This window comes from Bombina bombina, chromosome 2 (genome assembly GCF_027579735.1).
Source record: "Bombina bombina isolate aBomBom1 chromosome 2, aBomBom1.pri, whole genome shotgun sequence".
NCBI classification, from domain to species: Eukaryota; Metazoa; Chordata; class Amphibia; order Anura; family Bombinatoridae; genus Bombina; species Bombina bombina.
The window spans coordinates 197060517-197085331 of record NC_069500.1 but is presented as its reverse complement, the minus strand read 5'-3'; the positions used below and the strand labels follow the sequence as shown (position 1 = coordinate 197085331).

The 24815-nt window shown below is 36.1% G+C and overlaps 1 protein-coding gene and 1 pseudogene across 2 annotated transcripts in view; both read left to right on the top strand.

Annotated features, from left to right (window-relative positions):
• UTP15 (UTP15 small subunit processome component) overlaps window positions 1-24815 on the top strand; it is a 75399-nt gene that overhangs the window by 18246 nt on the left and 32338 nt on the right. For both annotated transcript variants that reach the window (XM_053701423.1, XM_053701424.1), the window contains exons 7-10: window positions 538-673; window positions 2123-2207; window positions 3079-3234; window positions 4712-4813. In XM_053701423.1, coding sequence (XP_053557398.1) covers window positions 538-673; window positions 2123-2207; window positions 3079-3234; window positions 4712-4813 — 479 coding nt within the window. The remainder of the gene's footprint in view (window positions 1-537; window positions 674-2122; window positions 2208-3078; window positions 3235-4711; window positions 4814-24815) is intronic.
• LOC128650588 (uncharacterized) lies at window positions 7270-7476 on the top strand (annotated as a pseudogene).

Sequence of the window (24815 nt, the reverse complement as noted above, 5' to 3'; positions counted from 1 at the left end):
TAAATTCTATGAGTAATTGTTCGTTTAGGTTTATTTGTGTATGTGAAATATCTGTTTTTGTTTTACGAAGCCATATCCCATCAAAATGTGTTGAGCTTGCAGGGAAATTGGATCTCCTTATTTTATCATTTTCTGTACATACACATGCTTTATTATTTTATATATCTATATACCAAAAACATAGAGAGAACAATTGAAAATTAGCATTGTATTACTTCTTTCCTAATCCCCACTGGGAGTGTAATTTCTTATTCTGGATATGTTTACACAGCTTTTCTATAGGCAATACTTAAGTATTGAAATGCTGAGTTTAGGTGATACCACAAGCAAAATCATCTATTTTAAATGATACTTGTGAACAATTTAATAAACTCCAGCAGGTGAACTGGATAATTTGGAACAAATTAAAGAGGATAAAAGAAATAGGGTACACTGTCCCTTTAATGAAATTTCCAGAATAGTGTAATCATGCTGTAAAGCTTTTCTAAGATTGGTGTAAATGATAAGTTCTAACTTTGTATGCTCCTTCTATTCTAGGTGGTCGTTTTGTTAAAATCTGGGACATGCTTAAGGGAGGGCAGTTGCTAGTTTCTCTAAAGAATCACCACAAAACTGTTACCTGTCTGTGTCTAAGCAGCTCTGGCCAAAGGCTACTATCAGGGTCACTAGACAGGTGGGTAATAAGTTTATTTGATGTTCTTAAGCGTATGTGACACCTAACTTGGAAAGATAAAATGTGCATTAACCCCTTAATGACACAGACATACCCTTGCGTTGTGTGTCCTTAAAGTGATGGTAAATCCAAGCGTATTACAAACGCTAGGTTTTACCATCACTAAAAATAAACATGAGTTTCTCTCATCATTTCGTAAAAAACATCATTACGCTCACCCTTCTGTTAGGAAAGAATATCATTAACAGCGCCTCGGACCTCCCAGGGCACAGCGCTTTCCTCAATGAGGTGACGTTTTCACATCTAGACCAATAGCCGTGCATGTCACCTGACATCCTAGCACGGCTTGAGATGGAAACTTAACCTCATTGGAGAAAAGCACTGTGCCGCTGGAGGCGCTGTGTTAGCAATATACTTTCCTAACAGGGTAAATGTAACGCTGTTTTTTACGAAACGATGAGAGGCACTCATTTTTTATTTTTAGTGATGGTAAATCCTAGTGTTTGTAATACGCTTGGATTTGCCATCACTTTAAGTGTTTTTGGCCCTGTATTCATTTGTATGTCCCCACAAACCCCAAGACGCACTATTGCACCATGCCTCAGTCCTGGAGAAACTGGGCTATAGCGAGGTCTCTGTCAGCGAGAAGCGCGCTATTTAACCCCCTGCAAGTAAAAACAACCTGTATGTTGTCTGTCATTAATGGGCTAAAAATGTTATATGGTATGGTGAGACTTCTAATGTTGCACAAGTCTTTCAGACATAAATATACTCATGGGTTAAAAAAACATATGCATTGGATTCTCACAGTGATCAGTCATTAGCCAGCTAGATGTACTGCTAACTCCAGTTCTCATTACTGTTCTGTAGCACTTTTACTGGGATATTTTATGGATGCTTTTTTCACTGGGGAGTTAGAGGAATATCCCCAGAAGAGGCCTAAAAGTTCTGTTGGGCTGCACAGATAAGGTGCCATTGTGCCAAAGCGGTGGAAGTGGAATCACTTTTACAAGGTTAAAGGGATATAAAATACAATTTTTTCTTTTAAGATTCAGATAGAGAATAAATGTATGTGATTTTTACAGAGTGATTGTCTGCATATAAAAATATTTAGTGCTTTCCAAACCAATTATGTTCATTTTTTTTTTTTTTTAGTTAACTAGGAAGCAGTGCTGGAGAGCAAAAAGACGGTTAAACTGGTTAATTAGAAAGTATTTAAGTTGTTTGTATGTTAGTACCTTGCTGTACACATTATATACAAAATAGTTGGTGGAAAAAGAATCTTTATATTATTATCTTGCAGAAGATGGAAGGGAAGTGAGTAGAAATCAGATCTGAATCTAAAATAGATTGGCATATGACTACTTTTTTATTTATTCTTGTGATATTTAATGATTCTTTGGTAACGTTGCAGATTTCCGCATTTAACTGGTTTGCTTTCTTTACCAGGCATGTTAAAGTGCACAGCACAACCAACTATAAAGTAGTTCACAGCTTTGATTATGCTGCCTCGATTCTAAGCCTTGCATTAGCTGTAAGTATGCTATTCATAAACCGGTTACGTGGTCCTTACGTTTTCTGTACTGTGTATATAATGGTATAAAGTGAGACAGATGGGAAAATGTTTTATCTTTATGCTGGGAACAATTTATCATTGCTATTATCTGTGAAACAATATAACATAACTCCTTCAAGCTTTGATGGTTTATTGGTGTTCCACTGAAATCTTTTATTGATTTAAAAAAAGTTTGAATATCACCAAGTCCTTTTTGATATTCTTGAACAAAATTATTAATATTTTTTATATTTTGTATTTTTTTTTTTTAAATCTTAGACAGCATTTAAAAATCTTATATTTTTCATATGAAAAACTCCTGAGACACTTTGCTAGGATAACTGTTGAGTTCTATTCAGAAAACGTTAGCTCTGCTGTTCATGCTGGGATTGTTATTAGTGAGTATAGGTATTTATCATGTGACTTATTCATAGTATTAGCTGTGTTTGATACACTCCAGCAGCCTATCCTCTTCCTCCAGCTCTGAAAACCACTAATTCACCAAAAGTAAACAGGATAAGGGATCCTTGGAGTTAGTTAAGATATTTTATTATATTTACTAGCACATAAATATCAGCTGGAAACAGAGGAGCTCTGGTCATTCTTTCTCTGTACAGCACCTCTTGTTACTATGTGACTACTATATGACATCTTTGTGATACTTTGCAATGGAATGCACTTGTAGATTGCAGATTCTATGTAACCCCTGCACCCTTTTTGTAGTTTTAATCTGCCTTTATCGTTTATATATGTGAACTGGGAACCTAGATAGTACAGATGCATAATTTCTAAACCAAATAAGACTTCTTTTATGAAAATGTAAACTGATTTTTTTTTTTTTTTATATAAGCCCGATGATGATATGATTGTGGTTGGAATGACCAATGGTGTGTTGAATATCAAACATCGGAAACGTGAAGAAAAGAAACTGTCTCAATCAAGTGTAAAGAAGAGACATCCAAGATACAGAGTGTTTGTAAAAGGCAAAGACTATATGCCCAAGCAGGTATGGAAATGGAAACTAGAGCTTGCGGGATGGTTAACTAAGTTAATTAGCCATCTGTAGTACCAGGTCAAACCTCCTGAGTCACAGTATCTTACCTCAGAAAACCACCTCAGCCTTTCATCCTTCCAATAAATCATGTACAATTATTTCAGTGGTTGACAAATTTTATATGAAAATTAGGATTCAGCCACAAACTGTCAAGAGCCGTGGAAAGAAATCATATGTCGATACATTTTAAACAACCCTAAAATTCCTGCATTAAAGTTTTATAAACCATAGTTCCTTGTATTTGTCAAGCCCTCCAATAAGCTTTGGAGAGAAAAGAGTAAAATAAATAAAAAGCACTAGGAACGAAAATGAGCCTGTCTGTAGTGGGGACCGTAAACCTATAAGAATTAGCCATACAGTATATTTTGTGCATAATTGTTCTTAGATCTTAAAGTGAAAGTAAATCCTAGCGTTTTACAAACGCTAGGATTTACAATTGAAACAAATAAAGGACACTTTCATTCATTAAGTATAAGATACTTCATGTAGAAAGCTCCTTTATTTGATTCGATCGCCGCTCTTAGCTCCTACAGCAGAGCATGGCTAAAATAATTTTTGGCTAAGAGGTGAAATGCGGTAAATCCGGCTTGGCGCCCATGAGAGCCGGATTTACCGCATTTCACCTCTTAGCCAAAAATTATTTTAGCCATGCTCGGCTATTGGCTAAGAGGTGAAAATGTCACCTATTATCCCAAAAAAAATTTTTAGCCGTAGGCTGACGAAGCAGCTAAAAACGGCGATCGATTGAATCAAATAAAGGAACTTTCTACATAAAGTATATTATACTTCATGAATGAAAGTGCCCTTTATTTGCTGCAATAGTAAATCCTAGCGTTTGTAAAACGCTAGTATTTACTTTCACTTTAAAGGGATATGAAACCCAATTTTTTTTCCATGGTTCAGATAGAGCATGCTATTTTAAGCAACTTTCTAATTTACTCCTATCATTTTTTCTTCCTTCTCTTGGTATCTTTATTTGAAAAAGCAAGAATGTAACTTAGGAGCCAGCCCATTTTTTTTTGTTCAGCACCTAGGTAGTGCTTGCTGATTGGTGACTAAATGTAGGGATAAATAAAGGGATAGTCATCCCTTTTAAGTGCCCTTAATAGAACCTAAGGCAGCCAACTTTCTTGTGAATCGTGTGTGGTATGGAAACTCGCACTTCCTTTTCACAATTATTGTTTCAAATCCATAAAGACCTCTCAGGTTTAAAATGAATAGAGGAATTGGGAGGCCAGTGAAGGTTCTAATTCTTTTCATCATTTTCATTACCAACTTAGCATTCTTTTGTGCCCTGTCCTTTTTTTTTTTTTAGTAGGAAAATTTAAAGACCATTTTTATATCATCTTTTTTCTGTTGCTATTAATTTTCACTCCAATTTGACACAATATGTGTAATAAAGTACACTTTTTAATTTTGTTAATTACAGGATGACATTTTCGTCAGTAAACCAGTAACAGAACACTTGAGAAACTATGACAGACTACTGAAAGGTTTTGAGATGTCAAAAGCACTGGATGCTGTCTTGGTGGTGAGTGTGTATTTTAACAATGTATAAAATATATGTTTTTAACAGAAACACAAATTTGGATAACCAGTCTAATTACACACAGCTAGTCTGTACACTTGAGCATTTCTTTCCTATGGCATGGAGAGTCCACAATTCATTCCAATTACTAGTGGGATATTCACCTTCTGGCCAGCATTAGGAGGCAAAGAGTACCCCAGCAGAGCTGTTAAGTGTCACTTCCCTTACCCATAACACCCAGTGATTCTCTTTGCCTCTGTCACGTGAGGATTTGCGAACATGGTGTTTAAAGATATTTAATCCTTTAATGGGTACTTTTCCCTGCAATCAAGGATTGGGGTCACGCTGTGTCCATGTCAATCTCTGTAGTAAGAGTAATGGTGGCCGTTAGCAGTTAAAAGACGGCGAGGTAGTCCTTGCTTACCTTCTAACAGTGTATGCTACCCCTCTATAGATAATCAGGGTTGGTTACTCTGCTTTTTTTTTCTGCAGGTCCCTGTTGGCGGTCGGATGAGGCTATCAGACCTGCAGCTGCTGTGACTGCTCCACAGCAGAAGTTCCCTGGAGGGTAAGTCCTTTCATATATATTTTACTGGATTTGTGGGACCTGTGACCTTCTAAAGGGGTTTGTATATTTAAAAATAAAATATATATATATTTTATTTTCGGATATATTGCGGCTGAGCAGCTATCTGGCCTTGGGACGGGTTTTTTTTTTTTTTTTTTTTTTTTTTTTTTTGCTGCTTACTTACTCGGCTATTTTACAGACGAGCCCAGGACTTATGGAGGGACGGGGTGTCACGGTGGCATATTTCTTCGCTCCTTTACATCCCTGTAGGGTCCGTTATTATGGATCTTTAAAGTGTTTTACTTTTTGTAAGGCCTAATTTTTATAGTGGTATGTTTAACAAGTTTTTATACGAGCAAGCAGCTCTGAAGAACACTTATTTCTCTCGTAATTGTTGTTGCGCAGTTAGGGCTCAGACCGTTGGTCTGTCATCCTATGCTATTACCGATCGCAACAGTGAGAATTGTTCTCTTTTCTCTTAAGTACACGTCTCCCCTCTCATAGTACATATCGCCATCGATGTATGTGGGTACAGTTTGTGTCTACACATATTTGCTTGTTTAATTAGCTGAACGAAAGGCTGTCGGCTATTTTAAGATAGCGGTCAGTTAAATTGAGATCCGTTTTACACTTAGGGATTTCTTATTGGAGAAGGGGATTAGAGCGGTTATAGCCTACGTATCTGTTTTTTTTTATGAATCTTTACAGTACTTAGAGTTAAGAGTGTGATGAGGGAATACGTGTGCATATGTTTCACCCTTCCCATAAACATTAAAAGTTATTACTACAACAGTGACAACTTTAACTAGAACATTTTAAGCTCAGCTCTTTTATGGTTGTTGCGCAGCTCACTCTATTTAGTGAGGGACAGGATCGTTGATGGCGCAGTTTAGTATGCGCGCCTGCTATTATGGAGTTACGGCCGTAATCAGCTTAGGCTTTTTCCTAGCATTGTTCCCTCCCTCTGTGGTTTGCAATTGCGGCTGGACCGCTTTGTGTGTTAACATAGATTTTGTCGGACTTGACGCTATGTGGTTTCCTGGCTAAGTCCTGACTTCTTGATGCGTATGTATTTTTCTCCGCCATTGTGGGCAGATACAAAGGGCCGCTCAGTTTATTTTCGGTGGTGCGATTATTATTTGGCATCTCCTCTTGGAGGGATTTTTTTTCATACAGCTGATTTAGTGTTGCGCTCTAACCTGTCTTTATAGTTTACTTCTGTAATGCCTCCTTTTTTTCCATGAGGTGTGGGGTATCTGCAGCTATGGATATATGATGATTCCTGTGAGTCTAAATGTGTTCTCAGGTTAAATTCAAGAACATTGAATTCTTGATCCGGGCATCTGATATTGGAATTTTAATAATATCCATTATGTTTTCTGCACTTTATTTTTGGAAATAGTGCGTTTCTTTAGTACTAGTCGCCATCTGGTGGCTGTCTCATATAAACGCCCTCCTTTTTGTCTTTCATATTGATGTATATAAGGGCTTTAATTTATAGAAAGAGCTTCTGTGTTGGTATGAACCTATTTTGTTTCATGCAAAATACTTAATTGTATAATAATGTTTTCCTACATTTTGTTACAATTCTTTTTTATTTTGTCAGGTTTTCTCCTTAAATCTCCTATTTTTTGCCGCCATCTGGTGGCGATTTTTATGTAAATGTTCAGTCTTTTTTTAAAGAATTTTGCAAGGAGATTAACGCACTGTTAGTAGCTTATAAAGTACTTAGCTATTTAGGTGTCCTCAAGACTCTATTTTGTGTATGAAATTTATTCATTGAAATATAGTATATAATATATTGAGATGATGTTTACTTTCGTCTCTCATAGGTTTAATTATGCTACCTATGTTATCTAAGGGACTATTTGCCTTATTTGGTCCTGGTCTGACCGCTTCTTGGCCTTTTGGCTAAGATCAAGTGTAGTATCTGTTCTTAGTTTAATATCTGATACTTTCCTTCTGGGGATTTAAAAAAACAAAAAACGTTTTCTGTCACAGGATACGAGGGTTTGACCTTGAGGCTGACAGGATTCTAATTTTCGTTCCTTTCGCAAATTCAAAGGACAGCATTACTCCTCTACCTCTTGGAAGTCTAGCCGGACTTGGAATCAGGGTAGCTATCCAAGAGACCTTCTAAATCTTTGGAGGGTCCTCCCCTGATCTAGTCATGGATCAAGTGGGGGGCAGACTTCCTTCTTTCAGCAGGCTTGGATTCACAATTATCCCAGATCCTTGGGCAGTGGAAGTAGTCTCAGAGATACAGGATAGGATTCAATTCTTGTCCTCCCAGGGGCAGAGTTCTCCTGTCAAGTTTATCTGCAATTGCAGGTAAAAAGCAAGGCTCTCTTAAATTGCATACAGGATCTTACTTTTCTAGGAAGATTGTTCCGGTTTCTCTGGCGGAACAGGGTAATAGACACAAACCTTTCGTGGTTCCCTAGAAAGAAGGAATTTTCGCTCCATTTTAGATCTCAGGTGTCTAATCTAATTTCTCAAGGTTCCGTCATTCAAGATGGAGAATATCTGTTCTATTCTCTCTTTGGTTAGGTAGGTAATTTTCATGACTACCGTCAACCTGAAAGACACGTATCTTCATGTTTCCTATTCTCAAGGAGCATTTCAAATTTCTAAGGTTTGCCCTTTCCTTTCGGCCTTGCCACTGCCTTTCGAATTTAAGAAGCTGGCCAATGTAGCCTAGTGGTTAGCTTGGCTTGGCTTTGCACCTCTAAAGTTGTTCGAATCCAGATGCTGGCACTGGATGTCAAGTTTTTAGGGTCTCTTCATGCAACACCAATGACTGTACATCATTTAGTATCCCATTTTAGGAGTGTGTTTTTATTTATATGCTTATGGATCTTCACTTTCCAGACCTCTATGCAGTAATACCCTGTGTGCTACTGTAGTAGCTGATAAACTGCAAAGTTGTGGTTTATGCTTCTAGTTCAAATTGTCTGTATATTCTTTAATTTGTGCTGTTTAAACATTTTGTGGAAAAATGACTTGAATGCCCATGTAAAAATGTATGTGTGTAGATAGGGATGAAAAAAATAACACTACAGCTTACCTAGTGCGTTCATTGTTTAAGGGGTATAAAACTACTACTTTTTTGCTGTAATAAAAAAGCACTAAGCAGTGGCTTATACTTGATATGTATTTATCATTTTAAAAGGATTTTCACTTTATTTTTTTAATTTATTTGTACTGTGTCCATTGCTTCCTTTCACAGCCCTATAGGGGGCTGTGGTTTCTACGGGAATGCATCTCTAGCTTGATCTCATAAATCTTCTAAAGTAACATGACCTGGTTTACTAGCCAGTGAAAGCTAGAGAGAGATTAAGTCAGGTTAGGTTCTGGCCATGCTCAGAAGAGGCAGAATGCAACCTAAATTCTTAGAATGATAAAAAGAACAAATGGGCGCTTCATGTGTAGAACCACCAAGAGATATTCAGAGTTAGCCAAATGGGTACTCGCATTGTGTTGTAGCACCCTTATGTGCTGGTAGGTACAGACTGATATATTTAAGGGCGTATCAGCTGACCCACTTACCCCGAAAAAGGAAGGAAAGCACTACCTGTGCAGATCAACCAAAATAATATGGCAGAAAGTATGGCAAATGCCAAATGGGTACTCCTATTTTGATTGAGCACACCTATGTAGTACCCATTTTGTCATTTTCCATAATTTCTGTATAATTTTGTATAGTAAAAAAACAAAAACATTTTATTTATCCCAATACTCTCAAATCAGTTACATAAACACATGAATGACAGGTCTATTTTATACTTAAAAACTGTAGTCCAGTTCTGCTTTTCATGGGAGTCACTGACATATATTGTGTAAAACAGAATGTGCACCACCCAACACCACTTCTTTATGAGTTTTTTTTTTTAGTGTCTTCTGGACATAACTGCACTAAAGGCAGTAAAAATGCAGAATTATTATCTTTTTTTTTATTATTATTATTTCACGACTATGAATTAATTTTAAAACAAAAAGCCAGCTATAATATTGTGAATATAAAATTATGAGCTCAAGAAAAAAGTAATTTATAACTTTTGTGTACCTCTCATAGCACATTATTTTAAGAGCACTTATTAGTTTGAAGTGCCTTTCAGTAGAGGTAGCATTTGCACTATTGTGAGCTTTATTAGTTTTTGTACGAGAATAAAAGTCAGAGAAATGAAAATGTTTACTGGTTTCTACATTTCAAGCAAATTTGTCAAGCCCTGGCATAGAGATTCAAAGGGGTAGAGTGGTCGTTATAAGTGTTATTTATCCCGATGATTGTGGGAACAAAAAGGTATTAACTTATGCAGGATGATGGGTCCTGATTTGGAGCATTTACCAACCTAAAACTGCAGGTTTATATACTATTGGTGTTAAAGCAGAGATGGATGTTGAGATTATATCAAATTGTTTGAGTACTGTGCTCCAGGAACAGAGAATTTCGGTTATCCGTGAGCATCTTATAGTAGTAATTCAGCTAAATTCGGGAGCCTACACACCTCTTCTAGTTGTGTGACTTTTGTGGGATCCTGCTCTAGCTAAAATCCATTCTTTATTGCCTGTGCATGTTTCCCTGTGTACCAGTGCAAATCTGTTTCTTCAGGCCTGAAGAAACCGACAGTAATAGGCTGAGAAAAGTGTTGTATGGATTTTAAACCTCATTGATTTTTAATAAATTAGATTTGATTTTACACAGTCCAAGTGTGATTAGCAGCCTTCATTTAGAATTGCGCTCCTGGTCTATAAGGCGTTCTGCGATCTGAACAGGTACACAGAACTCTGTTTCCTGCCCTTGGAAGTGTTTGGAGATGCTTTCTGGAGTTTGTCAGCTGGAGACCAGGGAGTGCCAACCAAAGTGCGAGTTACCCATGTGGGAGATTAATATATACTGGTGTTTTATTATAGAGTTACACTATTTGGCACTCCTATATTTGTTGATTTCAGGATTGAATTTCGTCGCATCCCAAACTTTGAAGTATAGCTACCAGCAGTGGACTTTTTCATTGTAACCTAGTTCAAGGCTGCGTTTTGGCAATTAGAGATTTTGATTTGTCTTCATTATTCTATATAGATTTTTATATGGATTTTATTAAAGGTTATATGTAATTTTATTTTATTTTGTATATCAACAAGAGTGCCCCCTGTAGCTATTTTTAAAGTTATTTTGAAGTAATCTAAAATTAAACTGTAATGATCAGAAATGTGCTGTGCGGGTCTGAGTGTAAACCTAAATGGAAAATACTAAGGTTGCCATGAATGAAACCAATATGAACATATTCAAATTATCTAGATTTACCATACAAACATAAATAGTTAACCAACAGGTTAATCAAATAGAACAAAATAAATTTAACAAGAAAAGCAAGAATACTAAAATATTTTGCTTTATTCCCTACTTAATGGTGTAGGAAACAAAGTCTCATTTTAAAATGTACTTTTAGTGAATCATATTATTTTATATATTCTTTAGTGTGCCAGACCATTAGTGAGGGTGGCAAAAATAAAAAAAAGGGTGAAACATGAAGAGGGAATGTGAGAAAAGATAATGGAGTGAGGTGGTTATTTAATAACATAGAGGATAGGAAATTAAGTGCCCGCTATAGTGCAGCTCTTTCAGTGTATGTCTACACTGCCAAAGCATATATCTGTAGCACGCCCCCCCCTGTCATAAAGCGCTATGTATGACATTGTTTGATAAACTCGATCAATGTTGGTATTGAGCTACGGGTGATTTGTCTTCATCATGTCATAAACCTCTGGGAGAGATTTAGTACAATAGTTGACTTAGGCTTTGATCAGTTTAAAGAGACATTAAACACTTTGAGATGGTAATAAAAAAAAAAGGATAAATTGTATGTATATCCCACACCCCAAGGCAGAACATGCTGTGATCAGAGATGTCATCGCAGAAAATGCAGCATGTCTGCAGAATGAATGGGACACATGCAGGAACTGTTAGCGCTTTTCACTTTGCAGCACTGCTCCACATTAGACTGTTCTCTTCAAACAGTGCTATGCTCTTGCGGCACTGTAGGTTTTCCTTAATACAGTGCATCTAGAGCAGAGTGCTGTTTGAAGAGAACAGTCAAATACAGAGTAGCGCTGCAAAACAGCAGTGCATTTATTGTTGACTGGCTCTCAGGGATTTTATCAACACTGCCACCAGCCTTTCCCGGTCTGCAAAGCTGTGACTTCTGAATGTAAGATGTTCTTGTGAGCAATGCACCTTTTTTTTTTTTTTTTTTTTTTTTTTTTTATTATAATTTTTATTAAGGTTCAAATCAAGGCTTACATACATCAAATGTTAAAACACATTAGACTGAATAAGAATAATGGGTACATGTTTCACAGCTAGTACAAGTTAGGGAAAATATACATAACATTTATATATGACATTCTACACTGGTAATGAACATAATATGTGCCAATTAAACTGCATATCAACTAAATGTCTCATGAGGTCACTTTGGACCTCACAACAATGTACAAAATGAATGTTCATAATCGGTAAACTGAAACACAAGGAGACCACTCTTGGGTCTTGAATAATGAACCTAATTTTTCTTATTTGTTTTTGCTATGAAAAATAAACTCAACCACAATTAGCTATATTATATAAACTATGTTAGGGGATTAGGAATATGTTAAATTGTGAAATAAATTCTGGGGTTGACATCACCTAATGAGTATGATATCCCACTGGAGATAAATGTATATAGTAGTATTATCATGCCCTATAATATGCTTATAATTCTGCATGGATAGGCTCCCTACCCATGAGCATGGTAATCATATGTATGGGTATTGTTTCATAACTATTCATTCCATGCAACAACTCTCAATTCAGTCTTAAAGAAATTATATTATGACCTCTCATATAGGTATATATAGGCCCATGATGGTATAATCAGGACTAGATTCGGATGCATGTTATGAGTAACTGCCACTTTTCCTGTTCTTTCCCTTCATTTTCCCCCTCCATTTCCTTTCTTTTAAATGTACTATCTGTAGAAATACTTTATTATGGCTGAAACTGTAATCCCCCCCTTAAGGACCTCATGCGTAGGTTGACTCCCATAACAAATGTAGAACTCAATATTCCCACTCATGATAGGAGAACACCCAACCACAGGTTTTCAAAAGAGAATCCTAACACAGCTGTAATCTGTATTACTAAACTAAGGGATAAAGTGGGGGTTTATATATAACATGAGCTGCTTTACTAGACAAGGGCTATACATGTCTCTGTTTACTATTTAGAATGGCTAGGTAGGTTACATTACTATTTAAATTAGTTACATTAGATATATGTAATACATAATCAGAGTTAGGTTTCCAGGTTTATTATATAGGCTCCATATTGAAAAAGGGAATCAACTGAGCACTAAACTGCTTGAAAAATAAACTCTGAGATAGGATAACATAACATTAACCCATCTTCCTGTTCTTTCCCTTCATTTTCCCCCTCCATTTCCTTTCTTTTAAATGTACTATCTGTAGAAATACTTTATTATGGCTGAAACTGTAATCCCCCCCTTAAGGACCTCATGCGTAGGTTGACTCCCATAACAAATGTAGAACTCAATATTCCCACTCATGATAGGAGAACACCCAACCACAGGTTTTCAAAAGAGAATCCTAACACAGCTGTAATCTGTATTACTAAACTAAGGGATAAAGTGGGGGTTTATATATAACATGAGCTGCTTTACTAGACAAGGGCTATACATGTCTCTGTTTACTATTTAGAATGGCTAGGTAGGTTACATTACTATTTAAATTAGTTACATTAGATATATGTAATACATAATCAGAGTTAGGTTTCCAGGTTTATTATATAGGCTCCATATTGAAAAAGGGAATCAACTGAGCACTAAACTGCTTGAAAAATAAACTCTGAGATAGGATAACATAACATTAACCCATCTTAATTAGTTCTTGTACCGCTAAACAGGTGGGCTATATTTATATATACATAAGGCATAATGATCAGGTAACATAGCTAAGGTGTGTGTAACATTACATAGTTGACATATAGTAATATATCAGGGATCCTAAAGCATTTGGCTCAATTGCCGTCATTAATACATGGATGGAGTGAAGTTCTATTAAAGGCTCTTTTGTTTTTTGTAAATACAAAGCTAAGCTCAGCTATATCAGAGATTTGGTGCTTTCTGAACTCAAGGCTAAACTTAACCATCCGTTAGAATATTAAGATGAAAGCATTATCTTGTGGAAATACCTTACTAGGCAGGAGGAGATAACGTCCCAGAAATATCAAAGGAAGTAGGAGGGTGCCAGGCTGATTGATGTCTGTTGTAAAGTAATGAGTGTGGAATAACAAAAGAAAAAAGAAAAAAAAACTGGAGAAAAAAAAAAACGGACAGCTATCAGTATTAGGCAGCAGTTACTTCTGTCATGCTAAGGTCGCCATCTAGTGGAAAGAAATTTGTATTCACCTCTAACCAAGATTATGCAGATTTCTCATATTCACAGGTATTTGAGCTAGAACGTATGGGTAGTTCTTTTAGATTTAAGACTAAGGATAGAGCTCTTAGCGCTGCTATAGTTAGTTAAAAAATGCACAATAAGAAAAAGAAACAAGACACAAACAAAAAAACAACTGAACTATTACATGGTAACTTGTTAGGAAAAATTTAGGACTTCGCTGACTAGAGGAGTGTACAAGATTGTAAAGCAGGATATAAACACTCAATAGTCAATTAACTCTTCCCAATCTGGAGATCCACTATTTTTCCACTCACAAGGTAATCAAATATATATAATCTTTGACAGACATTTACACAGATATAACTGCAACTAGTATGCATCATCCAACCCATTGGTCATCACATATGATACAATTGCCGGCATTTTAGAAAATACATTCAAAACAAATAAACTAATGGGCTGCATTTACATACTATTTTCTATTGTCCTAATGGGAGAAAAATAGACATCAATTTTTTTTCTTTCTTATTGTCCCAATCAGGCATTTAGAATCCTTCTGCAAAAGTTTAGTTGTACTCGGCTGCTAAACAGTTACACTTATCTTGCTTTTAGGATGGCACAGCTACCAAGAGAGACTGTAACGTAGCTTGATGTGTTCTCTGTAAGAGTATGGAAACTCAATGTTTCAGACTCATAGATCGTCATAAAGAGTTCCAAAAGAAATGTGTATGCGTCTCTAAAGGTTCCAGTAAATGTCTATTAGAGCCGGTAAATGTCAGCTCTGTGCAGCATGGTTTAGTATCCTACCCCGCATCAGCTCTCCAGAATCATCAGCCCACTTCGGTCGCGACAAGCTGCCTGGGTCTATTAAAGGGATCAGCCATGTCCTAGTTCGTAGGTGCCCCAAGGTATCAGATGAAGTTACACACTCATCATGTAAGAGCCGGTCAGCCCTCCCACTTGCAAACTGAAGAAAGTTAAGACCCATAAGACGTGGCTGCGTCTTCTCGAGCGTGATTCTCCCCTCGGTCTGGGCAGACCCAGCCTCCGCTTCTGAGCAGGGTCATGTAAGATCTTCCAGCTCTAGGACTCCGGCAGCCCCAGCTAGCGGATCAGTGCCAGGTATCACACTGAATTTAGCATGAGCCTTTACATCCCTCGGAGAAACACCTACTGGTATGTGGCTCATCACATCTAGCTGGTCGGCCATCTTAACATAAGCAGACTGCCTCGTCAATCTGACCTTTGAAGGAGTGGTAGAGCATTCTCTCTGTTCCGGCAGTGCCATAATCTGCTCAGACTCCCTCGGGCTCTCAGATGCTGTGCGCACTTCAGTAGTCAGAGCATTTTCCAACCCGATCACTACTGTGCTCTCCACAATGTCCAGGGTCGCCACTCCACTGTCCAAGGGGGCTGTGTCTGATCTCTGGCATACAGACGTGTCATTCCAGGCATTATGAATACTCTTAGACAGGCTCAAGAAGTGTTCACACAATATGCGCTGTATGTTCTGTACAGTAATGGCGTTGTTAGGTGCACCCATCTTATCGTGTAGTTGCAGAAATAATTTGCAGTAGTAGCAGTAATTAGTACTGCCCGTAACCCCAGTCACCTAGGGGGGGGAATATGCGATGGCCCTGGCTTCACGAACTGCCCGACACCATATAAATGCAGCAGCCGCGTGGCCTAACTGCAGAGCATAGGCAGAGATGTGAATCCAAAGAGTTTCCCCCTAGGATTATCAATTTCTTGATTCCTATAGTAGTCTGCTGGTCTCTGGTCACAAAATGAAATATTTTCACTATGAAAAACAATAAAATATTGCATCCAACTCTGTGATAGACCAGGAGCTCCCACAAGACACGTCCTGCAGCTGTAGGCTCCGCCCCCGCACCGCTTTTTATTACTACATTTCTACCTTGTGATGTTAAGCCAAAAGAAAAGGTAACATTTGTCCAGATTACTTTTTTTTTTGTCTGCAATAACATTTTAAACTGCAGCACTAGATTATAAAACTTTAAAAAAAAAAAAAAGCTTTACTTTCCAGTTAATCAACACATTGCAATTGAACTGGTGATTTTGTGTAACTACCTGATTTAAAATGGAATTTTATTTAAAAATGACCTGCAGAATTTTTTTCACTGAAAACATGTCATTGCAAAAAGTGAAGAAAAGTTCTGCCTCTGGGATCCCACACAACCATTGGCTGCACACTCTAGTGATGTATTGGCCACAGCTGAGAAAGTTACAACATGGCAGCTCCCATTGTTATCTAGACACACTATAAACTTTACACTTATTTTGTCACTATTTAATGTGATTGTAAACTTTAATAAATTACTGCCCTCTTTATAAAAATAATCTTTAAAACAAGGGCACTTTAATTCATTAACATTTTGACGCTTCTTTTTAAAATATTTACCACTGAGTTATTTATGGTAAACATACCGTGGCTTCTCTGCGCGCATCTCCTACTGTATTTGTCATTGATCTGCTAAATACAGTTGTTGTGGGCGGAGGAATGGCGGTATGTTTACCATAACTCAGTGGTAAATATTTTACAAAAGAAGCGTCTTTCAAAATATTAATGAATTAAAGTTCCCCTGTTTTAAAGATTACTCTTATGTAGTGGGTAGTAATTTAGTAAAGTTTACAATCACTTTAAACAGCTAATAAAACTATAAAAAATACATCTACATGTTATTCTCAGACTAATCTTTTCTTTGAATGCATCATTCTATCTAGCATTTATGTATTGTTTAATGTCCCTTTAAATACATTTTTCCAAGAGTTGAGAGATAGAAGCAGTAGTCCGTTTGCAATTGAAAGTGATTATAAGTAAATGGCACCACTCAAATAGTAAGTCAGAGGTACATGGATTCCGTCTTGCATCAGAATAGAACAATTTTGTGCTGCTGTATGGGTAGTACCTTCAGTTTAAATGTCAAAAGTACATTAATTCAATTAATATCAATACATTTCTATTTCCAGTATTTATATTTATATTCCCCTTTTAGTTATGCCATAGTACAAGGAGGTCTACTCTACTCGAATGCACTAGAAGAGGGGATAAAGAGAGATGGAGATGTAAAATTCTTCAGAGCCTTTGAATTGTGTGTTATAGCCAACTCCTCAGCTTAGAGGTGGCAAAGAGAGGTATATTTATTCCTGAAACTATCATTACCAGTATTGGTGCCAGATGCTTTCTCCCCTCTCACCAGATTTATCACTTACTCCGGTGATGGTGCCTGCAAGTGGGAATTTTGTTCTTGCAGCCTCATTTCATGCCGCCCTGGCTTCCTGTTCTTGACTTGTGGGTCAATCAATATTTCTTTGAGTGGTCCACACTCCACAGTGCTTTCCTTGCACCACTGCTGCTGCTGCACTATGTGCTCCTCCTTCCAGTTGGCATCCACGCAGCCTAATCCTCGTAGTTATGAAGAGTAGATTGTCCTACTCTGCATCAATAGGCATTAAAGATGTTCCAGGTTCTGGGCCATTTTGCTAGGGAGTTCCCCCACATTTTTATTTCCTTACAGCGAGGATTAGTTGGTTTGGTAAATTGTCTGGGGCTCTGAGTTTAGGAGGAGCTCAAACCTAAGGGTGATCTAGTGTTTAAATTAAAGATCCAATAGACTTCACTCTGATCCAGTAATCTCTCCCTATCACCCCCTCTGATGGGTTTGGGTATGAAGTTCATACCTTGTATCTGTATAAAATTAGTATCTGCTCCATGATGGTCCCGAAAATGTCTACCTACAGGCGTTTTTAGTATCAGAATCTTTAATTGATCTAAGATGCTTCAAGAACCTATCTCTCATAGGTCTTTTGGCACATCCTGTATATTGCTTCTGTCAGGCTTTGCAGGTTAGGAGGTATATGACGTGTATGGTATTGCAATTTGTACAATTTTTAATTGTGTACTTGTTACCAGTTGCTGTAGAAACAAAGGTTTCTCCCTCCTTTACATACTGACACATCTTACATCTCCTAGCCCATTCTTTCTTGTCAGCCAAGTGGGGTTAACTTCTAGCTTAGGTAGCATAGATATACAAGAATATTACCAATATATTTTTCCCTTTTGGACACAAAATTGCATCCTTTATTTAGGATCTGTTTTAAAAATGGATACTCGTACAGAATGGGCAAACACTGATTAATGATTTTACATATTCTATGATAATCATTACTAAAGCTAGTTACAAAGGCATGATTTACTATATATATATATATATATATATATATATATATATATATATATATATATATATATATATATATATATATATATATTCTGTTATATTCCTTTCCATTACTTTTCTGCTTTTATAGTTTAGCTATGACTGTCGTGGCATACCATCAACTTTAGTTAGATTTAAATCTAGAACTTCCTGTGTATTCCTCTTTCTTTCAACCTTTCACTCATATCCTTCAAATGTCTATGACAAGTATCCTGTGTCATTTCTTTTTGCTCTTATAAATTGTCCCTTAGGAATGGATCTCAGCAGGTGTTTAGGATGGCAAGAATCATATCTCAAAATGTTGTTTCCTGCTGTATCCTTCCTAAAAAGTTTAGTTTCCAAACAAACCCTATCAATATTCGCTTGTAAAGAAACATCCTGAAGGAATAGTCTAGTCAAAATAAAACTTTAATGATTCAGTTAGAGCATACAATTTTAAGCAACTTTCTAAATTACTCCTATTATCAATTTTCTTTGTTCTATTGGTATCTTTATTTCAATGTATGCTTGGCAGCCAGCCCATTTTTGGTTCAGGACCTGGATAGCACTTACTGATTCGTGGCTATATTTAAACACAAATCAGAAAGTGCTACCTAGGTTCTGAATCAAAAATGGGCCGGCTTCTATGCTTACATTCCTACTTTTTCAAATAAAGATACCAAAAGAACAAAGAAAATTGATAATAGGAGTAAATTATAAAATTGCTTAAAATGTCATGTTCTATCCCAAATATGAAAGTTTAATTTTGACTTCTTCCTTTAATCTTACTTGGCTGTTGTTCCAAAGTAAACGTTAAATTCATGTCATTTGAGTTGATATACTGAAAGAAATGATTCACTGAATTTTCATCTCCATTCCAGACCAATATCAGATTGTCTGTGTATCTACTGTAATGTACAATATGCTTTCTAAATGGGTTACTATCTCCAAAGACGCGGGAGTATTCCCAAAACACCATAAAGAGGTTGGCATATGAAGGTGCAAATTTAGCCCCCATAGCCGTCCCTCGCCTTTAGAGATGGCGAATACCTTCAAACATAAAGAAATTGTCGGTTAGTAAATATTCAATTGACTGTACAAGAAATTCCTTAAGGCCTCCATCATATTGGGAATGGTTATCTAAAAAAAAATAATCAATCGCTCTAATACCCAAGTTGTGTGGAATGGAGGTATATAAGGATGAAACATAGATGGTGACCAGTCTATATTCACACCAAACCAACTGTTCTACTTGGTTAATTAGAGAGGTAGTATCCTGAATATAGCCAAATAGATTTTCTAACCAATGGCTGTAAGTAAATATCTACTAGATCTGACAGCTTCTCATTGAGAGAGTCTATTGCAGCAATGATAGGTCTCCCTGGAGGTCGCTTACTATCTTTATGTAATTTTGGTAAATAATGAAAAATGGGCATGACCGGATTCAGTGATAGAATAGACCCTCACAAATTTTCAGTTAATACTCCTCTATGTACAAATGTATCTATTAAAGGGACAGTCTAGTCAAAATTAAACTTTCATGATTCAGATAGGGAATGTCATTTTAAACAACTTTCCAATTGACTTTTAACATTACATTTTGCTTTGTTTCCTTGGTGGTATTTTTTAAAAGCTAAACCTAGCTAGGCTCAAATTGATTTCTAAACCGTTGAAACCCGCCTCTTAGCTCAGAGCAGTTTGAAAGTTTTTCACAGTTAGACAGTACTAGTTAATGTGTGTCATATAGATAACATTGTGCTCACTCCCGTGGAGTTATTTAGGAGTCTGCACTGATAGGCTAAACTGCATGTCTGTCAAAACACTGAGATAAGGGGGCAGTCTGCAGAGACTTAGATACAAGGTAATCACGATGTACAACATATATTAATATAACTGTGTTGGTTATGCAAAACTGGGGAATGGGTAATAAAGGGATTATCTATCTTTTTAAACAATAAACATTCTGGTGTAGACTGTCCCTTTAAGTCTCGTAAAAGGACATGATATCTTATAGTGGAATCCGAAGGGAGTCTCATATAAACCTCCTTTTCAGAAAGTTGTCTTAATGCCTGATACTCTTCCCTATTAAACAACACTACATGTACTCCCTTGTGTGATTATCTTATCTTCTTGCAGATGTTTCAAAGCTATTCTCTAATCAGAAGTAAGATTATATTTTACATTATAATTCCTCATTGTTTTATTATGTTTATTTTTCTAATTTAAGTGTCCCAGTTTACTTCCACAACTGACTGAAATACCTCATGGGTTTTACCCCGGCTTTGTACGGGATCAAAATTGCTCTTAGACTTAAATCTAGAGACTTTTACCATTTCTTTACTGGCACCCGTTTTTACTGATTTATTACCTTCACTCTCAACCAGAAGAGGTGGTTAATCACAAATTCATGTAAAAACATTGAAGTTTAAATCCGCACACATCATTATCAGCCCTAGTTTCTCTAGTATCCTGGATCTCATCCGTGTAAAAAAAAGAGATTTCTCACAAGCTTGTTGACATCCATGATAGTAGAAAAAAGGTTGAGTTCACACATAGGGGAGAAACCCAATCCCTTGCTGAGTACACTGTATTCTGCTTGTGCCAGATTTCTGTATGATAAATTAACACAATTTTTTTAGAATAAATTCTGTTTAGAAATTTCTTCCTCTTTGGGTACCGATTTTGTCTTGCGTTTCCCCCCTCTCCTACCTCTTTGTATTTTCTTTAGTTGGGACTCTTTAAATTGGTTTTAACATTTCCTCCCCATTTTTTGAAACCTTTCGTTTGCTCCCTTGACTAGATGCTGCTCCCCTAGTGTATGTATTGGGAACCTCAAGAACATAAATAGTGTCTTCCAGGCCATTTTCATCTTGATTAAAAGCAGTAACATCACCATAAGATGAATCATAACCATATTCTGTTTCAATGAACAAGACATTTCTGTTCTTGTTGTGTTTAATCTGTCTTGTCCTTTGCTGTCCTCTAGTCTAGTGGATACATTCTTATACGACAATGTATTATGGGTCCATCTATATACCCAATCCATTTCATAGTCATTTTTGTCTCTATTGATTTTCAATTGCATATTCCTCTGAAAAGTCTTAGCTACATTTTGTAACTTCTTCAATTCTGTTTGCAGTTTTTGTTTCCTTTTTATAATCTATCAATAGATCCATTAGACTCGGTGAACAAGTTGTTAATGCATTGTTCCATTTAGTAATGAATTCTTGACAAGTTACATGAAATGAGGGAAACTTAGAAATTCTTAACCCCCTGGGGAGATGCGTGATTGTTCTTGGTATTGCTGGAATGTTTTGATATCCAGTTCCAATCTTATATCCCTCTTTCGTAAATTGTCCATTTGTGTAAATAGATTATCTAAGCCGGATTTACCACACGGCTATTTGCTAAGCGGTGAAAACATCATCTCTCTAGCAAAACAGCGATCTGCCGTGTGCTGCTGTAGCAGCTCAGATCGGTGATCGCTTGAAACAAGGAGCGTTCAGCATTAAGTATTTTATACTTCGTGAATGAAAGTCCCCATTATTTGTTTCAATAGTCAATCGCTAGGGTTGACTTTCACTTTTAAGGAAACAAATTTGCACCAATTTATAAAGAAAGTATTTATTTAGTAGTATTATACATTAAATATAAAAGCACAATACAAAAGGATGTTATGGCAAATTAAATATATTACTTTAAGAAGAGAATATATATATATAAAAAGGGTTTAATTGTGACGGAAGCATACCGCTGGTGAGTAAATAGCTATGGTTTAAGTGTTCACTTAACAATTATGTTTTATTAGATAAAAAATGGGGGTAGGAATAAAGCGCTAAAAGAAGCAAAGATACCAGGAGGATGATACCATATGTATATAAAAACAATTTGACTCCAAAGGGTTACTTCTAGAGGAGCATATATGATACAAATATTTGTAATTAACAATTAAAAAGATGTATTGCCTTAGAAATAATCAAATTATCACAAAAGGAATTTATATTGACAGGTATAGACTTTATTTTAAATCAAAATAATTTTTTCCTTTAATCAGAAGTAAACTAGAGGGACTGCTATGGGTACGAGATTCGCACCCAGCTATGCTAACCTATTTCTAGGTAAATGGGACAATGATTTTATCGTCGAGCATGAGCTGGGTGTGAATCTTGTATTATATAGGAGGTTCATTGATGATATTTTCTTTGTATGGAAGGGAAGTTATGGAGATTTGGATCGATTTATATCGGACATGAATAATAATGACATAGGAATTTCTTTTACCTACACATACAGTATGGACAAGACTACCTTTCTTGATCTAGATATAGAAATAGTTGATAATGACATCATAACTAAAACTCATTTCAAAAAGGTAGATTCGAATAATCTCATACATTTCAATAGTTGTCGTCATAAGCAATGGAAAGAAAATATTCCTAAGGGCCAATGCTTAAGAGTCAAACGCAACTGCTCTAGAATAATAGACTATGAACAACAAGTTCAACTATTAGAACAAAAAGTCTTGGAGAGAGGATATGCCAGAGAGTCCATTAAAGATGTAATTGAAAAAGTAGGGAGTACAGATAGACGGCCTACTTCAATATAAACCAAAAAAGAAAGTGAACCATGAACTAGAGGAAGAGGTGGTAAATGTACCTGACTGATTATAATAGTGATAACTATCAACTAATAAAAAGCACTGGCATATACTACAAACAGACCACCTAATAGGAGGGAAAATGCCAGCAAAATTGAGAATAATATATAGAAAAGCGAGAAATATTAAAAATAGTTTGTCCAAGTGAATTTAAACAACCAAAGAAAGTACATGGGGATAGAGATTTGAAGGGAGGTCCCATGCAAGGCTTCTTTCCATGTTTCACTTGTAGATCTTGTAAATTTAGCAATAAGTGCAGAGATTAAATCAAATCAAAAGGAGTAATTTATCTAATCGAATGTTCTAGTCATAAACAGTATATAGGGGAAACCACACGTACACTGCGAGAACGTATAAGAGAACATTTATCCTGTATTGAAAGAGGTAATTAAGATACACATCAATACAACCACTTTCGAACAGTACATCAAACAATGTTAAACATTTCAAATTCTGGGGAATACAAAAGATTAAACGTGACTGGAGGGGGGTAATTTTGATATAAAAATATTGGAGAGAGGCAGAGCTAATATATAATATGCAGACCTTATATCCAGAAGGTCTAAACTCAGAAATAGATATTTCTCCTTTTCTAACAAAATAAACCAGTGATTATAGCAGTATGCTAAAACTTTGCACAGCACCGTAGGTATCATTCACTATAGAAGATAGTCTACTTAATGTGGAAATACACAAATATTGGATATATATACCAAAATCAAGCACACAAACATTTATTTAATCATCTATATGATAATAAAAACAGAATTCTTGATAACAACATTTTTGATAAAAATTATCACAATAGTTTATTTTATTTATAGTTTAGAACACATATTTGTTTAAGTAATTCACTATATCTTCAAACCCAGTTATCTTTTGGTCTAATGAATTATAGAGCACTATTCACAAAAACCTCACTCTTTTTATGCACGCAATATTAATCTCTATCCTTTTATTTTTATTTCCATTTTCTAAAAAAAAAAAAAAATTTGATAGCGAGTTAATAAGAAAACCATAAAACCATTGTCTATTATGATCAATCTGGTAAACAATGTTAATTTTGTTATCTGTATGATGTATATAAAGAAGATCTTATTTGTTAGATAAGGATTAGAGGAAATAATCATACCATTCCACCTTAAGAAGTCCATTTTGCACTAAAACACACAAATCCAACTTAAATTGCAATTAACAAAGGACTATAAAGGATTAAACATACCAATCCACCTTAAGAAATTGAGTTTGCATCAAAACATACAAAACCACCTTAAATTGTGATTAATAGAGGACCAATGAAAACAAAAGGAGGGCTATTTAAAAAGGCCAGGCAACACAGAATATCATAAGTCTTGATAAAGCCCATGAAGTGGTGAAATGCGTTGACTTGGAGAACCTTAAACTGAACAGCTGGGAAATATACCCTAATTCTAGAGGGTGAGAGGATAAGAAAATGTGTCCTGCTACTTTCTTACTTTGTATCCAGCGTCTACAAACTCTCGGCAGTCGGGTGACGTCACAGACGTCTGATACACAGACGCCGATTGAGCAACATTGTTTGTTACCTAACAGACGGACATCAAAACTCGGGAGAGTCTGACAGTAGAATCCAGGCATTATAGATGTACCATCTTTCATTAGCAGTGTGGAGCCGAATTTAAAAAGGTGGTTTGTACAAAGGAGCTGAGAACCATAAGACTGGTAAGATTGTTCCAATAACACAGCCGGTAACAGCTTTCTATACACCTCCAAAACACTGACACGCTATACCTGGGATATATACCATCTATATTGTTTAAACAGACAAATAAGCCTTATCTCCTTATGTTCCTTGGGGCCCTCGGGAAAAATCTAGGAATAAATAGAACTGCCATACTTATACAAAAATACTTCCAGCAACAAATAGAACTGTTACTTATGCAGGAATTATTAACCTATGACTAAAGGCATCTTGAAGAATTTAACTATTTACGGATAAGTGTGTGGTGCATATTAGAGTTTGAATTTGTTCAGAAGCAAGACTTTTACCTTTACATTTTATATTTTATTTATATTTATATGGTCTACTAAAAATTAAATGTGTTTTCGCTGTTTTTAATG